General features: G+C 27.6%; 2 protein-coding genes across 2 annotated transcripts in view; both read right to left on the bottom strand.

Annotated features, from left to right (window-relative positions):
• The window catches only part of LOC111622792 (titin-like), a 77,600-nt gene extending 58,597 nt beyond the window's left edge, over positions 1–19,003 (bottom strand). Inside the window, exons 1-21 of the mRNA XM_023365212.1 lie at positions 18,503–19,003; positions 18,133–18,423; positions 17,124–17,225; positions 16,757–17,047; positions 16,440–16,498; positions 16,271–16,379; positions 15,905–16,195; positions 15,057–15,347; positions 14,211–14,506; positions 13,541–13,853; positions 12,809–13,096; positions 12,087–12,413; positions 10,152–10,439; positions 6,186–6,479; positions 5,056–5,343; positions 3,392–3,679; positions 2,890–2,957; positions 2,670–2,751; positions 1,885–2,175; positions 1,112–1,402; positions 294–593 (exon numbers count right to left, since the gene is read on the bottom strand). Of these exons, the coding sequence (XP_023220980.1) occupies positions 294–593; positions 1,112–1,402; positions 1,885–2,175; positions 2,670–2,751; positions 2,890–2,957; positions 3,392–3,679; positions 5,056–5,343; positions 6,186–6,479; positions 10,152–10,439; positions 12,087–12,413; positions 12,809–13,096; positions 13,541–13,853; positions 14,211–14,506; positions 15,057–15,347; positions 15,905–16,195; positions 16,271–16,379; positions 16,440–16,498; positions 16,757–17,047; positions 17,124–17,225; positions 18,133–18,423; positions 18,503–18,608 (4,954 nt within the window). The 5' untranslated portion in view covers positions 18,609–19,003. The remainder of the gene's footprint in view (positions 1–293; positions 594–1,111; positions 1,403–1,884; positions 2,176–2,669; positions 2,752–2,889; positions 2,958–3,391; positions 3,680–5,055; positions 5,344–6,185; positions 6,480–10,151; positions 10,440–12,086; positions 12,414–12,808; positions 13,097–13,540; positions 13,854–14,210; positions 14,507–15,056; positions 15,348–15,904; positions 16,196–16,270; positions 16,380–16,439; positions 16,499–16,756; positions 17,048–17,123; positions 17,226–18,132; positions 18,424–18,502) is intronic.
• LOC111622802 (Down syndrome cell adhesion molecule-like protein Dscam2) lies at positions 2,975–3,927 on the bottom strand. Its single transcript, XM_023365220.1, has 3 exons — positions 3,753–3,927; positions 3,392–3,679; positions 2,975–3,239 (listed from the first exon to the last, which is right to left on the bottom strand). Exons 1-3 carry the CDS (start codon positions 3,817–3,819, stop codon positions 3,130–3,132), a joined length of 465 nt encoding a protein of 154 aa, XP_023220988.1. The 5' UTR covers positions 3,820–3,927; the 3' UTR covers positions 2,975–3,129.
• Positions 19,004–19,172: the final 169 nt, after the last annotated feature.

Here is a 19,172-nt window from a genome sequence, read left to right as displayed (position 1 = left end):
AGCAAACATTAGATCCAAAAAAAGCAAAACCCAGGCATATTTAGTAAAAAAATTCAAAATTTTATCGGCCAAACTATATTAATAAGTGTACTTTTTCTCCCTGAAAAATTCCTTCATAAATATTTAATGTATGTTTCTACAGCATGCTTGTTTACAAATTAACTACAGCAAATTCCTTACATTATTTGTGAAAATAAAAATTTCACGTAACATTGAAATTTACTGCCCAGATATATTTCACAAAAAATTTCAAAAATTCACACATACTGTAAAATAACTGCATTCATTCCCACCTTTCATTAATAACTGTGCTGTATAGCTGTCGGTACCAAAAGAATTTGTAACCGTGCAAGTATAGTTGCCGATGCTATCTGTTTTAACAATAGGAATCATCAAAAGAGAGTTAAAATCTTTGGTTTCTACTTTGATTTCGGCGATTCTCCTTATATCGATTCCATCTTTAAGCCACTGAAATGTAAACGGAGCATCTCCACTTTTCACTGCACAGTAAATTTGTTCTCTCTCCCCTTCTTGAATATCTTTTGTAAAATGAAACGGTTTAATTCTTGGTACATTTATGGCTATGAAAAAATTCAGACATCAAGAAACAATATAATTATTTCGACAACGTGTACTGTAAACTAGCAGTACTCACCAACAGAAAAATGAATGATCCATAAAAGAGTAAATTCAGTTATCATTATGAACTGAAATATTTCTAATACAAATATTTAACTTTCGTTAATTGTTTTGTGAATATTTAAACATGAAGGTTTTTAAATATTATCGAAGAACCATACATTGTGACCGAAAATGGAAGGTACAGCAGCGCCAAATTAAGTATTTAAGTAAATAAATTTTACTGTATGTAGCCTAAAAGATACAGCAAAAACTATTTAAAAAATATATTATTTATTTATTTTTAAATACAATGATTACTTTATTTAAAAAAAGTTAATTTACACAGCTTTTTTAAAAATTATTTACTTCGATGATAATACGAATAATTAATCAAGTATTTAAGAGCTTTGTCGCAAAAAAATAAAGGCAAAGTGAATAAATGTTTAATTTTTAAACTGAAATATCCTATTTAAATCTCATATCATCTCACCTTTCATCATCAAAGTGGCAGTAAAACTGTCGGATCCCACAGAATTCGTTACTATACATGTATAATTACCAATATTCGTTGAGTGAACTGAAGGTATTATTAAAACTGAGTAAAACTTATTCAATATTTCAACTTTAATATCTGGAAAATTTGAAATATCTGAATTATCTTTCATCCATGTAAATGAGAGAGGACTATCTCCCGATTTTACAGCGCATATTGCCTGCTCTCTTTCACCTTCCTTTATATCTTTTGTAAAATAAAATGGCTTAATTTTTGGAGGAACAATTCCTAAAATACCAAAATAAGATTTATTTTACTAATAGATAAAAGATCGAATTTAATAAGAATGAATTTATTACCTACCTAAAACAAATGATATTTGTATTGAATATATTATTATTTTCTTGATATCCAACTTCAAATACATTATAACGAACTTATTAATAGCAGAATACTCGATTTTAAGACTAATACTAAATCGCCAAACAAAACATTTCACTTCATATATGTTATCTGTTGAACTACAACACAAATATAAAGAAACAAAACTCTATTGCATATAAAATGTGTACCCAAGGTAAAAGATTGCAGCTTTTAAAATTCAACAACAGCGCCATTATCGACAAGTCCAACAAAAAGAGTAAGAAAAAAAAAAGGATTATAATTGTGAATGAGATATTATTGCTGAAATAATCTTTAAAATGTGAAAATTATTATTAATATTAAGAAATTTATAACTACAATGCATTATTATTTTATAAATAGATTACCTTTCACCACAAGAGATGCAGTATAACTATCAGAACCTGCAGAATTTTGTACTATACATGTATAATTTCCAATGTTTGATGGTTGAATTGAAGGAATTGTAAGAAAAGAACTGAAATCTTTAATAGAATCCACATTAATATCTGGAAGTGTTTTAATATCGATTTGATCTTTCAACCAAGTAAAAGTAAACGGCGAATCTCCTTCTATAACAGTGCACACTGCTTGTTCTCTTTGACCTATCCTTATGTTTGTAGTAAAATGAAAAGGCTTGATTTTCGGTGGAATCATGGCTAAATATTAAAAATTTTGTTACCTTTAGCATCTATGTTCGAAATTATATTAACGTCATTTATCTCTCTTACCTGTGCACAAGTCGAAAATCACTGTTAAGCCTATCACTACTAGTTTGAAATTCATTATTCAGTTCTATATTTGAACTATATATAGTCCATACCAAAAAAAGCCATTGACTAACAGATTTTCACAAGACAAAACTATAATGTTTAACTTACGGAACAATACTCGCTATGAAATGATGGTTAAATTCACTATAACAAACAGAAGGAATAATACGATAACACTGCCAATGTGGTAAATCAAACGATTAATTCGTGATAAAATCGAAAATTTTTTATATTGAAGTTTCAATGTGTACTAATTCTAAAAAAGTGTCTCGCAATATTTTCATGACAAATAAAACATATTTTAAAAATAACGAAATATTTCGTTTTATCTATACCTTATAAAATAATAAAAAAAAATCTCTTATTATTTTATAGCTTACCTTTCATAAGCAAAGCAGCCGTATATATATCAGAACCAAAAGAATTGATTACTATACAGCTGTAATTACCAATACTTTTCGGCTGAACAGAAGGCACAATTAATATGGAATAAAATTCGCTTGTTTCGATTTTTATATCTTTAAATTCATTGATATCGATGTTATCTTTTTTCCAATTATATGTGAATGGCGGATCGCCTGATTTCACGGAACAAGTTACTTGTTCTCTTTCTCCAATTTCTACATCTTTGGTAAAATGAAAATCTTTGATCTTAGGAGGATACTTTCCTAAAAAGCATGGCATTGTTATTTAATAGAAAAATGCTTATATCAAAGTAACTTATTTCAAGCATACCTGATGAAAATGGTATTATGAATACCAACGAAAACAAAAACTGTATTTGTCGCATTTCAAATATATGCTAAATATATTACTGTCTTAATTGAAAACACCTTAATTTCAATATATGAACAAAAATACTAATCTTTGCTTACTAAGAAGGTACCATGTAAAATACGAAACAATTAAATCTCTATCATCATGAAAGGCTGCAGTAGAAAACATGGTTCCTAGAAAACAACAACAACGCCAAAAGTGACCAACTAAAGAAATGATTTTAAATAAGGTTTCCACAGTTAAAATGAAATAACTTTTATTAATTGAAAAAATATTTTAATATAAATTTAACGTCAAAATTAATAATATGTTTGAGACATTTTACCTTTTATAACTAAAGCAGCCGTGAATCTGTCACTTCCAAAAGAATTTTCAATTATACATGAATAATTTCCAATATTTTGGGCATGTACAGAAGGGAAAATAAGTACCGAATAAAATTCATTCTTTTCTGTTTTAATATCAGAATGTCCTTCGATCTCCATTTGATCTTTCATCCAAGTAAATATAAATGGAGAATCACCTTCCAGAACTGCACAAATGATCTGTTCTCGCTGGCCTTCTTTAAGACCATTGGTAAACTGAAAGGGACGAATCTTCGGAGGGGAAACAGCTAATAAAAGAATATTTCATAATAAATGCTTGTAACTATTGCCAACAGTATGCAAATGAATGCAAACACTTACCAAAAACAATCTGAAGAATGGAAACAAACAAAACTATTCGTCTAGTATCTTTCAAAAACGAATTCATTATTGAAAGTATACAATAAATGGACCATAGCAAAGATTCTTAATAGAATACCAAAGGAAAAAGATATATTCACATAAATTTACGCAGAATTCATTCTATCAACAAGGCTATAAGTATACTACAGCATTGCCACCAGCGAGAAAATAAAGAACTAACATAAACTAAAATTTATTTATTACAAGTTTTAATTGTTTACTCAATATAACTATTTTAGTCTAATAAGATTTTAAAAATTTATTTTATCATTATTTAAACAAACTTGCATTTTAGGTAATAATTGTTGATGATTCTTGTAAATAAACTTTATGCACATGTACTGTACAGTACATCACATTTTTATATAGAATCAAATTTCTTTAATTTATTTATTAACATACCCATAGTAATGCCAAATGGTAAGTGGAAACTACTCACTACAGAAAACCGGATAAAAATATAAAAAAAAAACCTCATCATTCAGCAAAATAAAACATATAAACCTATATTTTAAGTCTGTAACAAAATCTATCAATATTGTATTGTTGATTTACTTATATTCAAATATATTGTTCGATATAAAATTCATAATATGTGAATCAAAATAAAAAAATTGTATAATAAACAATTTTCAAATATAAGAAGTTATGCAATTTCTACAGAATTCTAGTAAGCTTATTNATAAATTTACGCATAATTCATTCGATCAACAAAGCTATAAGGATGCTACAGCATTGCCACAAGCGAGAAGATAAAATTTTTATCAAAAAATTTTCATATTTCATTTATATCATATAATAATTCAAAATTTCATATCAGTCCAATACTTTGTTAAGCTTGCTAAATTATTAAAGCAGGATATATTTTTATGTAGAAAGTGATTACTAATAATATAAAACCGAAATGATAAAAATTATAAAAACAAATTAATCTTAATGTTTAGTTTTTCACAAAAATTTCAAGCATTTGATCAAGTTGACAAATAATTACAATAGGTGATAAAATTGCTTACTTTCTACAACTTCTAAATAATAAAAAAATAAGAACAAAACAATTTCGAAAAACGAAACCAAAATAATTTGCACTTAACAAAATTAATTTTGACATTAAATATACAGAACATAAAATATTCAACAATATTCGTGCGATTTTTTACCTTTTATCACCAGAGTAGCCTTGAATCTATCGCTTCCGACAGCGTTTTCTACGATACAGGAATAATTTCCNTAAACATTCAACAACTTTCGTGTAATTTTTTACCTTTGATCATCAGAGTAGCCATAAATTTATCTCTTCCGACAGCGTTTTCTACGATACAGGAATAATTTCCGACATTTTGACCTTGTACAGATGGAATGATAAGCACAGAATAAAAGTCATTCTTTTCTACAATTATATCTGGAAACCTTTCAATTTCCATTTGATCTTTCATCCACATAAATGAAAGTGGAAAATCGCCTTCTAGTACCGCACAAGTGACTTGTTCGCGTTGGCCTTCTTTAAGACCATCCGTAAATTGAAATGGGCGAATCTTTGGAGGCAAAACAGCTAAGGAAGGAAAGCTTTTTCTAATGAACAACTGAACTTTTCTTTAAAAAAAAAATTACATCAAACTTACCATAAGCTATATTAATAGTGCATACGAGAAGCCATATCCGATTGATTTCTTTCAATGTTAAATTCATTTTGGATATAATAATATTCATACCATCTTAACAATGAATCACTTATATATTTACCAATTAATGACGGTTAAATTTCAGCAAATGTATATTTAATAAAGTTTCACTGATAACGAAACTATACACCGATACAATATAGATAGTTTTACTGGAGAATAGAATATAACATTCACAATTTTCAAAGCCATGATACAGCGACTGTATTGCCACAAGTGAGAAAACAATGTACTAATATATAAAATAATTCTAGATTATTTAGATATGTAAACTGCCGGTATACGTTAATGAAAAAAATAATAAAAAATTAAATATTTTATTAATATCTAATTCGCGATTATATTCACCCTTAAATTTCGATTTCAATTATAACATGTTGCCATCCAGTGGTGATATTTACTTACGATTTTTAAATAAAACCTTAAACTTTTATTGAGGACATATATTATATTCAAACAGCATAGTTTTCATAAAGTTATTAAACACAACAAAAATTAACTTATGTTTAAAAAATGTATTTAACCAAAAAATTTCTACAATGTAGTCTTTTTAATACATATAAATTTTCTAATAAATAAAACAAATAAAACAATTACACGTAAAGAAATTTACTTCGTTTATATCAATGCTCATAACATTTCAAACCATATACAGTAAATATTCTTTATCATAATTTTTAAAGTGAAGGAACAATTGGTAAATAAAACTCACCATTCATAAGTAAAACAGCTGTATAACTATCAGTACCTTCCGAATTAGAAACTATACACGTGTAATTGCCTATATGTTCGGCCTGAACCGAAGGAATATTCAATAACGATGTATCTGTGATGGCCACATCAACAATATTAATACCAGAAAATTTTTTAGTATCAACATTATCTTTTTTCCATTCGAAACTGAATGGAGAATCACCCTTAGTAACAGTGCATGTTACTTGTTGTCTTTGCCCCTCTCTAACATCACTTGTAAAATGGAAAGGTTTGATTTTTGGAAGAGATAAACCTGAAATACAAGAAAACTAATGTAGAATTTTCAGAGTTTCTTGATATCTTTTAATGAAAATTTCTTTTAGATTTTACATGCAAAGTGAATATGGAAAAATGGCTTAAACAAGCATTTTTAAGAAAACTTACCAAATACTAGAGGAATACACAGAACGTTGAGAACATACAATGAATTCTCCATTTTGTTACCACACACTCTAGTGTCAGAATAATGCAACTTATCAACAAAATCAATTATTTTAACATATTTTCAACAGTCTTGTCAATAACTATAAGAAAACTGTATTCCNCAGTACCTTCCGAATTAGAAACTATACACGTGTAATTGCCTATATGTTCGGCCTGAACCGAAGGAATATTCAATAACGATGTATCTGTGATGGCCACATCAACAATATTAATACCAGAAAATTTTTTAGTATCAACATTATCTTTTTTCCATTCAAAACTGAATGGAGAATCGCCATTGGTAACAGTGCATGTTAGCTGCTGTCTCTGTCCCTCTCTAACATCATTTGTAAAATGGAAAGGTTTAATTTTTGGAAGTGAACCTGAAATATAAGAAAACTAATGTAGAATTTTAAGTTTCTTGATTTTTATGAACATTCCTTTTAGATTTCGCATGCAAAGAGAATGTGGAAGAATGGCTTAAACATACATTTTTGAGAAACTTACCAAGGACTAGAGGAATACATAGAATGTTGAGAACATACAACGAATTCTCCATTTTGTTACTACACACTCACTCTAGTGTCAGAACAATGCAACTTATCAATAAAATAAAATATAACTTAAATTTTCAACAGTCACGTCAATGATTATAAAAAAGCTGCATTCCTATTACAATATGTAATTATAAAAATAATTAAAGCATATTACCTTTCATGATCAAAGTAGCAGTAAATCTATCCGAACCAATGGAATTTGAAACTATACAACTATAATTGCCAATGTTTTTTGCTGTAACTGAAGGAATGATTAGCAGAGATGTGTAACTATTATCAACATCGACAATTTTGATTTCAGATAACTTCTCAATTGATTCGCCATCTTTATACCAAGTAAAAGTGAGTGGCGGGTCTCCTTCTATAACAGCACAAATCACTTGTTCTCTCTGACCGTATTTCACATTTTCAGTGAAATGAAACGGTTTTATTTTCGGTGAACTATTCACTAAATGAGAATTCCAATTAATTTCAGTTTTGATTAATTCAACTAGAAATGACTTGTACTGTACTTACTTGAAACAAAACCGATGGACAGTACTAATAAAATAAAGCAAAACGCTAAATCACACTTCATTTTAACTGATTGAATTAATATCAAAAGAATGTTCAATGACCATTTTATTATACTACATTAATTACTTATTTAAATATAGCATATATAAAAGCATTCCTATCTACCTCTAGTAATTTATCAACACTGAAATGACGATTCGGTAGCGCCACAAGCGACAATTTGAGTATGTTTAAAATACAAAAACTTATCTAAAAAATTTCATGTCATGTTACACATTTATATTAGTTTTAATATAATTAAGATATTAATATGTATTTAATATATAATTTTATAACAAAAATATTCCACTAATATAAAATTACTGAAGTCCTGTAACTTTCTTACGTTATGTCTAGAATCCCACTTCCGCTAATAAATGCAAAAACAATGTTAATTAACGCTTTCTCGAATAATCAATCAGACAGAATATTGTAATACATGGTGAGTTAAAAGTCGCTTAACATCCTTATAAAATTGAAGCAAACAGGGAAAATTTTGGCATGATAGAAACAGGTACTTAGGAGCAATCATCTTTGCGTGTCAATCGGACGGCATAATATGTTTCTCCTGCTTAACCCAGTTCGATTTTATAAGAGTGTTAAGCGACATTTGACACGATGTGTATTGAATCCTTCATTTGAAGGAAACACTATTTTATGTGCACATTACGTACTGCATACAAATGAGAATCTAAATATAAATCTGATAATTTTTGTGAGTTCTGAAAACCAATTATAAAATAAGTAGATTGAAGACACACCGAACATTTATTCAATAATACATCAACAGGATTTTTCTTCATTAATCACAACGAACGAAATTTCCTTAAAAAATTTCAAATAATTTATGGCTTCTTCCATTAGTAACACACTTAACTCTAAATGCAAATGATATTATTAATTCTAATCAAACGTTAAGTTTTATTTTTACGAAAAGTTATACTTTTATAAAAATCTATTCAATAGTCTTGGTATTTTATTAAAATGTAAAGTTTTATACATAAGCAAAAATTATAGTGAAATATAAAATGCTATTTTATTATTAATAAAAGAAACTGTTCCCTTATATTAAAAAACAAATCAAATCAAATTTTATATTGATGTAGTTTAATATAAAAACTAATAACTTATAAATTATTATAGACATAATTTGTTACTTTACAAAAAAATTAACTTTATATTGACAGTTATCAATCAATTCCTAAATTATCCGAATAATTTGCATTATATGAAAACATCTTTTCATTATTTCAAATTAAAGTATCTTTGTTACAAAGTAATATGTGCTTAATCGCCGAAATACAAATAAAATTAAAATGCATATCAGTTTAACATTGGCTTTTCATAAAGATTACAATACCATTAATCTAATTATCAATTAATATTTAATAGCTTTAATGAATAATAAATTCGTCTAATTTAATTTTTGGAAATTATGGATTAATTAAAACAATATTTATTAATTGAAAACTATATATGGAATTATAGCAATCTAATAGCAGTATATTAGCTAAGCCTATATAATTCCATAATAAATCAAACATAATTATCGATAATTTGTACATTTTTTTTTTCAAAATAATTTCACAATTTTTTTTTAAATTAACGAAAAAATTTATTTAGTAAATCATTTTAAAAATTAAATCAATATCATATAATCTCACCTTTCATCACCAAAGCAGCTGTATAGCTGTCTATACCTTCAGAATTTTTAACTATGCATGTATAATTTCCAACATGTTTCGCTTGAACTGAAGAAATTACTAAAAGAGAAGTGTAACTGAGTGGAACATCGACAATGCTTATATCAGGAAAGTTTTTAATGTTTATTCCATCTTTCATCCAACTAAACACAAAAGATGGATTGCCTGAGTTTAACCCACATATCACTTGCTCTCTTTCTCCTTCCTGAATATCTTTTGTAAAATGAAATGGCTTAATTTTAGGTGGAGATACACCTAAATAAAATCAGAATTAAATTTAGATACACACAACTACTGATTTTCAAAATCAAAACTCTACTCACTGCAAAAACAATAACCTATGTTGAAAACGACGAACAATGTTTTCAATTTTCTATTCATGAACCATTCCATTGATACTGAATGGAGTTTGATAACTTTATAACTACTTTACCAAATTTTACTTGCATTTAATACTTAAACATTATATCATATATCGACTGGCAAACAATACTGAATCCGATTGTACAACCTCCTAGCGGAATTTTACTTTACATACCCAGTATTTCAATAATGTTACAGTAAATCGCACAAAAATAGCCACAAGTTTTTAATGTCCATGATAATTTTTTAAATATATTCTTGTCGTATTAGAAAAACCAAAAATTATAACAATCTTTTTTTCCGGAAATAGTACAAAAAGCTTACCTTTCAAAATTAACTGAGACGTGTAACTATCGGAACCCACAGAATTCCTAACAATACATGTATAATTTCCAATACTCTCGGACTGAACAGATGGAATGATTAACAAAGAACTATCTGCTATATCCACTATTTTTATTTTTTTGAATTTCATAATATCTTCGCCATCTTTCAACCATGTGAAAGTAAGAGGTGGTTCTCCTTCATTAACAGCACAGATAACTTGCTCCTTTAAACCTTCACGAAGATTTTGAGTGAAATGAAATGGTTTAATTTTTGGAATGGTCTTTCCTGAAAAGATTAGTGGTCAAAAATCGTTCCAACTACTACATATACTGTATAAATTTTATACACTCACCATAAACGAGGCACAAAATGACCATATAGCAAATAGTTGCGTGAATTTTTTGCCATATTGCAATCATTGTTTAATATTTGACTACAAAACACATCTAGAAAGAACAAGAAGTGTTTATGTTATCCACAATCTAACAATACGCTTAAGTATCGATGAAAATTTTAAATACTTACTAAAATGAAGTGCCTTCAACTTATCGTCATGGCGAGAATTAACGACTGAAACACCACCAGTGGCGAAAGAACTGCATAAGTCACAAGTTTAAGAAATTTGTCGATTTTAAACAGATATTTGTATGCGAACACACTATGCATTTAAAAAATTGATTTGTATATACTTATAACATTTTTTAAAATTATTTTCTCACTTTTGATTAATGATGAGGCAATGTAAAATACGATTATGTTATTATATAAATAATAGTAATTTTGTAACGAAAATATGGAATATTTTCGTTACAAAATTATTGGAATGTCTAATGCAATTATTGGAAGTCTGATATCATCATCATCACTTGCATAATACACGCATAAAACGTTAGTGTTTATTCAAAAGATAAACTAGAATATTGTGCCCATATTGAAACTGAATTATCATTTAGGAATATTAAGATTTCACGAATATTTCGCGAAAATTAAAATCTGATTTAAATCCGATAATGAGGAAGTAGACTTTTTGTAGTTTCAGAAAACCAAGTTTATCCAATATAAAGTAAATGCCAGATAAAAGATAAACTAAAAACATTTTAATATTACGTCTAACAATGTATTGTTTTATTTAATCAGAATAGACGAGATTTCTTTGATAAATTTCAGATATAAAACAGTTTCTACCCATATCTGACTTAAGCAATTCCAAAGGGTAACAATATTATGTCTTATTTATACTGCTTTTATATTTTATCAACTTAACATTTGTTGTTGATACTTAGACGAAAAGCATTCAAATTTTATAAGACCTTATAAATTAATTTTTGAATTCATAAACTATTAATGCAGAATAATCAATTTTACATTTGCAGTTATCTTTATCATTTTCTAAATTATTCAAATAGATTTTTGCATCAAACTAATTTATATTTGTTACAATATACTGTATTTGTAATCGACAATCGTCGCTCAAAACAATCAAACTAAGTTGTACAATTCTATATACATTTAAATAAAATATAAACATTATTTGGTCGGCTTTTCATAAAATTTACGACAATGTTAGTAATTTAATTATAAACTAATATTTAACAGCTTTAAAAAAATGAATAATAAATTAGTATAATTTCATTCCCAACAAACGAATTTTTAAATATTTTTTTTTAATGCTTTCTATCTTCTATAAGATTAGATTAAAAGCAATTTGCAAATTAGGTCAATATTTGCTATTTTAAAAAATACATGTAATTACTATAAAAATGTAGTAGTAATATATTATATAAAGTTCACAATAGTCAATCATTATTATCGATACTTCATACTTTCTCATTAAATAATCCTTAACTTTCTTCTGAATAATATTTAATCAAAATAAATGAAATTCCATTCATAAAACATTCTAAAAATTAAATCAATATCATATAATCTCACCTTTCATCACCAAAGCAGCTGTATAGCTGTCTATACCTTCAGAATTTTTAACTATGCATGTATAATTTCCAACATGTTTCGCTTGAACTGAAGAAATTACTAAAAGAGAAGTGTAACTGACTGGAACATCGACAATGCTTATATCAGGAAAGTTTTTAATGTTTATTCCATCTTTCATCCAACTAAACACAAAAGATGGATTGCCTGAGTTTAATCCACATGTTACTTGCTCTCTTTCACCTTCCTGAATATCTTTTGTAAAATGAAATGGTTTTATTTTAGGTGGAGATACACCTAAAATAAAATCAGCATTAAATTTATATAGGCCTATATATAAAATTTAGTTCAGAATCAAAACGTTTGCTCTACTCACTGCAAAAACAATAACCTATGATGAAAACGAACAACAATGTTTTCACTTCTCTTTCCATGAAGCATTCCATTGACACTAAATAGTTTCTGAAATCTCACTTATATTTAACACTTAAAATGAGTAAAACTTTAATTCATCCATCACTTCACAAACAATACTAAATACGATTATACAACCTCCTAGCGGAATTTCACTTCACACAACCAATATTTTAATATTAAGGTAAATTCGCACAAAAATAGCCACTATTATATCATGTCTATGATGATTCTTTCTTAAATTTTTTTATCATATCACGGAAACCGAAAATTATTATATATATATTTTTCCAGAAACAATACAATCTTACCTTTCAAGATTAACTGAGACGTATAACTATCGGAACCCATAGAATTCCTAACAATACATGTATAATTTCCAATACTCTCGGACTGAACAGATGGAATGATTAACAAAGAACTATCTGCTATATCTACTATTTTTATTTTTTTAAATTTCATAATATCTTCGCCATCTTTCAACCATGTGAAAGTAAGAGGAGTTTCTCCTTCATTAACAGCACAAGTAACTTGTTCTTTCAGACCTTCACGAAGATTTTGAGTGAAATGAAATGGTTTGATTTTTGGAATGGTCTTTCCTGAAAAGACGGATAATCAGAAATTTCGTTATAACTAACTTATAATATATAAAAATTATTATACACTTACCATGCACTAGGCACAAAATGACTATATAGAAAATAACTTTGAGATTATTGTGCCATATTGTAATCATTGTTTAATGTGTTATTACAAATGCATCTAGAAAGAATAGAATGTATTAATATATTATTCTATTAAGTTTAATGATATTTAAATTTATTGTTTGATAAAAATTACTTTCAAATACTTACTAGATTGTATGGTATCTTCAACTTATTTTCATGGCGACAATTAACGACTGAAACACCACTAGTGGCGAAAAAATCGCGTAACATATTTCGTGAATGTTATGGAATATGTTGATTTAAACATATTTTTGTGTCTGAATACACAAATTTATGAAATTATTACATATGTATATATTTAGAGTATTTTCTCACCTTTCATTAAGAGCGCTGCAGTGTAGGAATCCGAACCGTCATTATTTGACACAGTACAAGTGTAATTTCCAATATTATTTGGTTGTACTGATGCTATCATAAGTATGGAATTGTAATTATTATAATCAATAAGAATCTCCGGGTAGTTGTCGATATTGGAACCGTCTTTTGTCCAAATAAATGTGAACGGTGGATTTCCATCAATAACTAAACACACTACTTGTTCTCGTTGACCAATATGAATATCTTTAGTAAAATGAAACGGTTTAATTCTAGGTACCACAGCAGCTAAAAGAAACATTCCTAATTTGGATGTGTTTTAACAAAGTTGCTTAACAAATAAAAGTATTAATCACTCACCAACTAGTATGTTAAAGCTGCTCAAACACGCTATATGTAAAATTATAACTGACATAATATATCAAGACAGAAACTAGACAATAAGTTATATTCACTAATCGTGAACAGTCGAAATTTGGAATTACTTTTGTATGTTTCGCTGTTATAAACTATAAATATCAAAGATGGCGAATGAACTTCTTTACAACTGCGCCATTTGTGTGTAATTTCCGAATTACAGTATACGTTTAAAATATTTTGAAAATCTTTATTACGTAAAATATACAAAAACAATTAATAAATTAATCTTTAAACCAATTATTTTTAATACCTCACCTTTCATTTTCAAAAGTGCTGTATATCTATCGGATCCATAATTGTTTGTAACTGTGCAAGTATAATTCCCTACATTATCAACAGTGACAGATGGAATAGTTAACATTGAAGAGAAATCATCAATCTGTTTAATTAAAACATTAGAAATACATCTAATTTCAACACCATCTTTCATCCATTGAAAATTCAATGGAAGTTCGCCTTCTTTAACTAAACATGTTACTTGTTCTCTTTGATTTTCTTGTATATCATCAGAAAAATGAAAAGGTTTGATTTTTGGTGGCTTAACACCTGTAAAAATAATTATTATTTATAAAGCAAACTTTATAAGTTTCATTTAAAAATTTCAACATATTTTATCAATAACTTCACAATATTTTTAAAAATTAAATTCGGTATTTTATACGTTAAATTACTATAAAATCAACGTTACTCACCGATCGAAAACTGAAGATAACTCAAAACAGCAATGACACAAAGAAAAATAGTTTCCATAAAGCTATTGTAAGATGGGCTCGATAACTGTTAAAATCGAAAATAATTACGATAAAATAAAACTGTTCCGTTTGCCTTATGATTTCATCGAGTTACACTTATGTTAATTAGTTCCTGATAAAATTAAAGAAAACATTGTTAATGATATACGGATTTATGCCGATATAATGTGAACATTCGCAAACACTGCTGGGATATTTAAGCACTATTGCACTCCAAGTGAGATGTTACTGAACTAACTAAAATCGGTGAAATTGTGTAAAATGAATTAAATAAAATTTTAATTTACAATGAAAAAATCATTTTACAGTATAAATGTAATATTGCAAAAACAGTATACATTTACCTTTCATTACTAAACCAGCCGTATAACTATCAGATCCAACGGGATTTTTAACTATACATGTATAATTACCAATATTTTCTGGCCGCACAGACAATATTGCCAAAACTGAATATAAATTATTTGCTATATCCACTTTAATATCAGGAAATTTTGAGATATCACTCCCATCTTTTTTCCAGATAAATGTTAAAGGAGCATCACCAGCTACTACGGAACATATAACTTGTTCTTTGTGCCCTTCTTCGACGGATGAAGAAAAATAAAATGGTTTAATTTTAGGGATAATCAAGCCTGAAAAATATTTTTTTTATGTTTAAAATAGTCAATAGGTATATATCTTTTGTGAATATTACATATAACACTAACCATTCGATGTCAAAAACAGGAAAAGAATCAAGAGTGTAATATATACAACAGCCATTGTAATAAATTCAATAGGATAGTTGTACCGATTGATAGTTCAAGCATTAATGAAGGATAATAATAGTCATTCTATTCATTCTATTAAAATACTGAAATACACTACTTATCGGATGTTTCGTGTTAAATACTTTTCCAGTGTGTACTTGTTTAGCTTAAGAAGTAAAACCAATTTTTACAATTCTTTCATAAACTTCAATGGCATTTTAGTAAATGAAAACTGAAGCGCTACTAGCGTCTGCAATGAGAATTAAGTGTGCTAATTTTACGTATTTCAAAAATCAGAAGAAATATAATAAATACTATATATACTAATATCGATTATATTATATATATAAATAATAATAAATATTAAAATAAGGGCAGTGAAATACAGGGCAGAGTGACATGTCATGTAAAACATAATCTGACATATATAAAATTCATACCTTTTAATACCAAAGCTGCTGTAAAACTATCAGAACCCATAGAATTTTTGACAATACAGGTATAATTTCCGATATGGTTTGTTTGAATTGAAAGAATCACGAGAACTGAATAAAAATTTTTAGGCGATTCAATGATGATATCGGAAAATTTATCAATATTAATTCCATCTTTTGTCCACGAGAAAGACAATGGTGGATCGCCAGCAATAGCAGAACATGTAATTTGTTCTCTTTGATTTTCTTGTAATGTTGTAGAGAAATAAAACGGTTTAATTTGTGGAGCATGTATACCTATAAGAACAAAATTTATGAAATTGTGGCATGTTATTGAAAATATTAAATTTTTTAAATCGTCGAATTACTCACAAGTCACTGAGAGTATTTCCAATAAAGAAATAAATATAACTGAAAACAGTTTGCGAACAATTATCATCTCTCCGACGACCTCCAGTGAATATTCAATGAAATATAATGGCTATTCATTATAACAAAGGAAATTTTTTGATATAACACACTGTAAGACTAAAATATACACCATAAAAGCACAATACCTTCGAAGAGGAATAGAAAATTCTTCTAAAATAACTAATATCTCTGTAAAATCACGATTTAAAATGTTATTAAAACATACGAAGAGGTTTGTTCATTCATACCGCAATGAATTTTGGGTAAATTACAGCTGAAGCGCTATAGTGGCGAATTTTATTACTATTGTTTAATACTTTTGTTTGTTTATTTAAATGAAATACTTTTAAACTAAAAACGCATAAAAATGTGAGATTTAATTCAATTTATTTTATAAAATGTCTTAAAACATATATAATAATAATAAATTTGGATTCTTTTCTTTACCTTTCATTACAAGAGCAGCTGAAAAGCTATCGGATCCAGCAGAATTTGTAACTGTACAAGTGTAATTTCCAATGTTTTTCGGTTTGACTGATAATATAACTAACACAGAATAAAAATTGCTTGGAGATTCCACTCTTATATCTGATATTTTGTTAACATCAACCCCATCTTTCGTCCATGAAAACGTTAGCGGTGGATCGCCTGATATAGCAGAACATATGATCTGTTCTCTCTGGCCTTCTTCAACCGATGATGTAAAATAAAATGGCTTAATTTTCGGTATAACTACCGCTGAAGAATATTTTAAATTTTAATAAATAGGAGGATAAAATAATTTCTAAAATAAAATACTTACACCTCTACTAACCATTAACTATAAAAACAAAAGTATAAATTATTATAGTTAACTTGTCGAATTTTTTCATAGCGACATCTGTAGTCGAATTTTGAACTTCAGAATCAAAATTATCTACAAGGAAATGTTTATAACCTAAATTAGTTCATTAAAACAAAACACAACATTGAAACATGAAATGATGAATCAAAATATGTCGCGAATTATACTGAAAAGTTGAATCTTACCTGAAATTAAATCAATTCTTCAGAGTGACAATGTAAGATGTCCTACTCAAAATGATTTCTACAGAATGAAGACTGAAACACCACTAGCGACATATTTCAGAACTAAATGTAACTGAATTTGTAATAATAGAAATGAATTTTTAAAAAGCGAATTAAACATACATTAGAAATTACAGTAGGGAAATGATTATATTGAGAACATTTCATGAAATACTGTTTATTTTATATAAAACTAGAGGTGGCTTTGCCCTTTATTCCCTATACAGACTGTTCGTAACAAACATTTGGTAACGTTTCATCGTTTCCCGGTGCTGCCGTTTTTATTCTTTTCGTGACGATTTTATAGGATTATATAAAGTAACAGATCAAAATGCATATTTATATCGATATTTTGTACAGAAAAACTGCAAACGTACAAATAATTTCTAAAATATCCGTCAGAATTTATATAAAATCGAAATCATATCTATAAATTTCTGAGATAAATTTATAACATATAACAAATATAATAATTAGTAAACGTGCAATATACTCGTATACAGTGATACATTCAGCTTTCACACTTTTGTCAGATTTTGAAAATGGAATAAGCTTCATTTTCAAAATCTCACAAATGCATGAAAACGGTTAAAGTATGTTTGTATATAGAAAAAAAATATTATAATAGTAAATAAAATATGAAAGTTCACTTGCTGTTTCGCTTTATAATATCCAAAGTTAGAGCTAATCTACAAATGTAAAACTAATAATAATACTCTGCATTATTTTTCGGTAATATAAAATTCAACGTTTACCTTTCATTATCAGCGATGCGGTATAGGAATCGGATCCAGCAGAATTTGATACAATACAAGTATAATTTCCAATATTCTCTGTTTTTACTGAAGGGAGAATTAAAACCGAATAAAAATCATTCGGTATTTCTATCTTTATATCTAAAAATTTATTCACATTTATCCCATCTTTCATCCAATTAAAAGAGAAAGGCGGTTCTCCAGCTACAACAGAACAAATAACTTGTTCCCTCTGATTTTCTTCGACATTTGCTGAGAAATAAAACGGTTTTATTTGAGGAGAAACCGCGCCTGAAAAAATTTCATTTCATTTATAAATACTTTTAAAAAATATGTTTACAATAAACAATTTTAAATTTAATGTGCCCACCAAAAGCAACTTTTGAAGTCCACAAAATATGCATTAAATAAAGAATTGTGCGGATCAGTAGCAAATTACTACTGACCTCTGTCGGGTGTTTCCGAAAGTATATCATCAGAGCACTGAACAAACTATATACTGTAAAATTAATTTGATGATTAAAACTATATCTAATAAAACTGATAAACGTACATATTATTAAGTATATACAACTCACTTTGATTTTACACGTAGATTTCAATAGTTACTCTTTTCACCTGATCTGAAAAACTGATTGGAAGAACACACTTCTGATTTTAAGATGAAAAGAATGTCGACTAGACGAAAACTGCAGCGCCAATAACGGTTTATTATGGAATCAAAATCTTAGGTTATTTTTTATATAATAAGAGCGTATAGAAATTAAACGGCAAGTGATAAAGTATGAAAGCGCCACAATTCAACAAACGTTTCGTGAAACAAGACTCAAATGGATATTGTATAAATATCACTTCAAAAAACCAAAGATAATACACAATTTATTTATATGTGATATTTTTACCTTTCATCACGAGAGAGGCAGTATGGCTATCAGATCCAATGGCATTCTTCACTGTACAAGTATAATTCCCAATATTTTCAGATTTTACAGAAGGAATTATTAAGGCAGAATAGAAATTGGGTGACACTTCGACTTTAA

This window comes from Centruroides sculpturatus, unplaced genomic scaffold, assembly GCF_000671375.1.
Source record: "Centruroides sculpturatus isolate CEXI.00-Female unplaced genomic scaffold, Cexi_2.0 scaffold331, whole genome shotgun sequence".
Taxonomy (NCBI): domain Eukaryota; kingdom Metazoa; phylum Arthropoda; class Arachnida; order Scorpiones; family Buthidae; genus Centruroides; species Centruroides sculpturatus.
The sequence above is the reverse complement of the archived record's forward strand: the minus strand, read 5'-3'. Positions and strand labels throughout refer to the sequence as shown.

Excerpts from the sequence above, each read along its gene's own strand:
- LOC111622802 (XM_023365220.1), bottom strand. The coding sequence starts at position 3,819 with ATGAATTCGTTTTTGAAAGATACTAGACGAATAGTTTTGTTTGTTTCC. Across the intron at positions 3,680-3,752 it reads CATTCTTCAGATTGTTTTTG|CTGTTTCCCCTCCGAAGATT; the intron begins GTAAGTGTTTGC and ends TTCTTTTATTAG. Across the intron at positions 3,240-3,391 it reads GGCTGCTTTAGTTATAAAAG|GAACCATGTTTTCTACTGCA; the intron begins GTAAAATGTCTC and ends GTTGTTTTCTAG.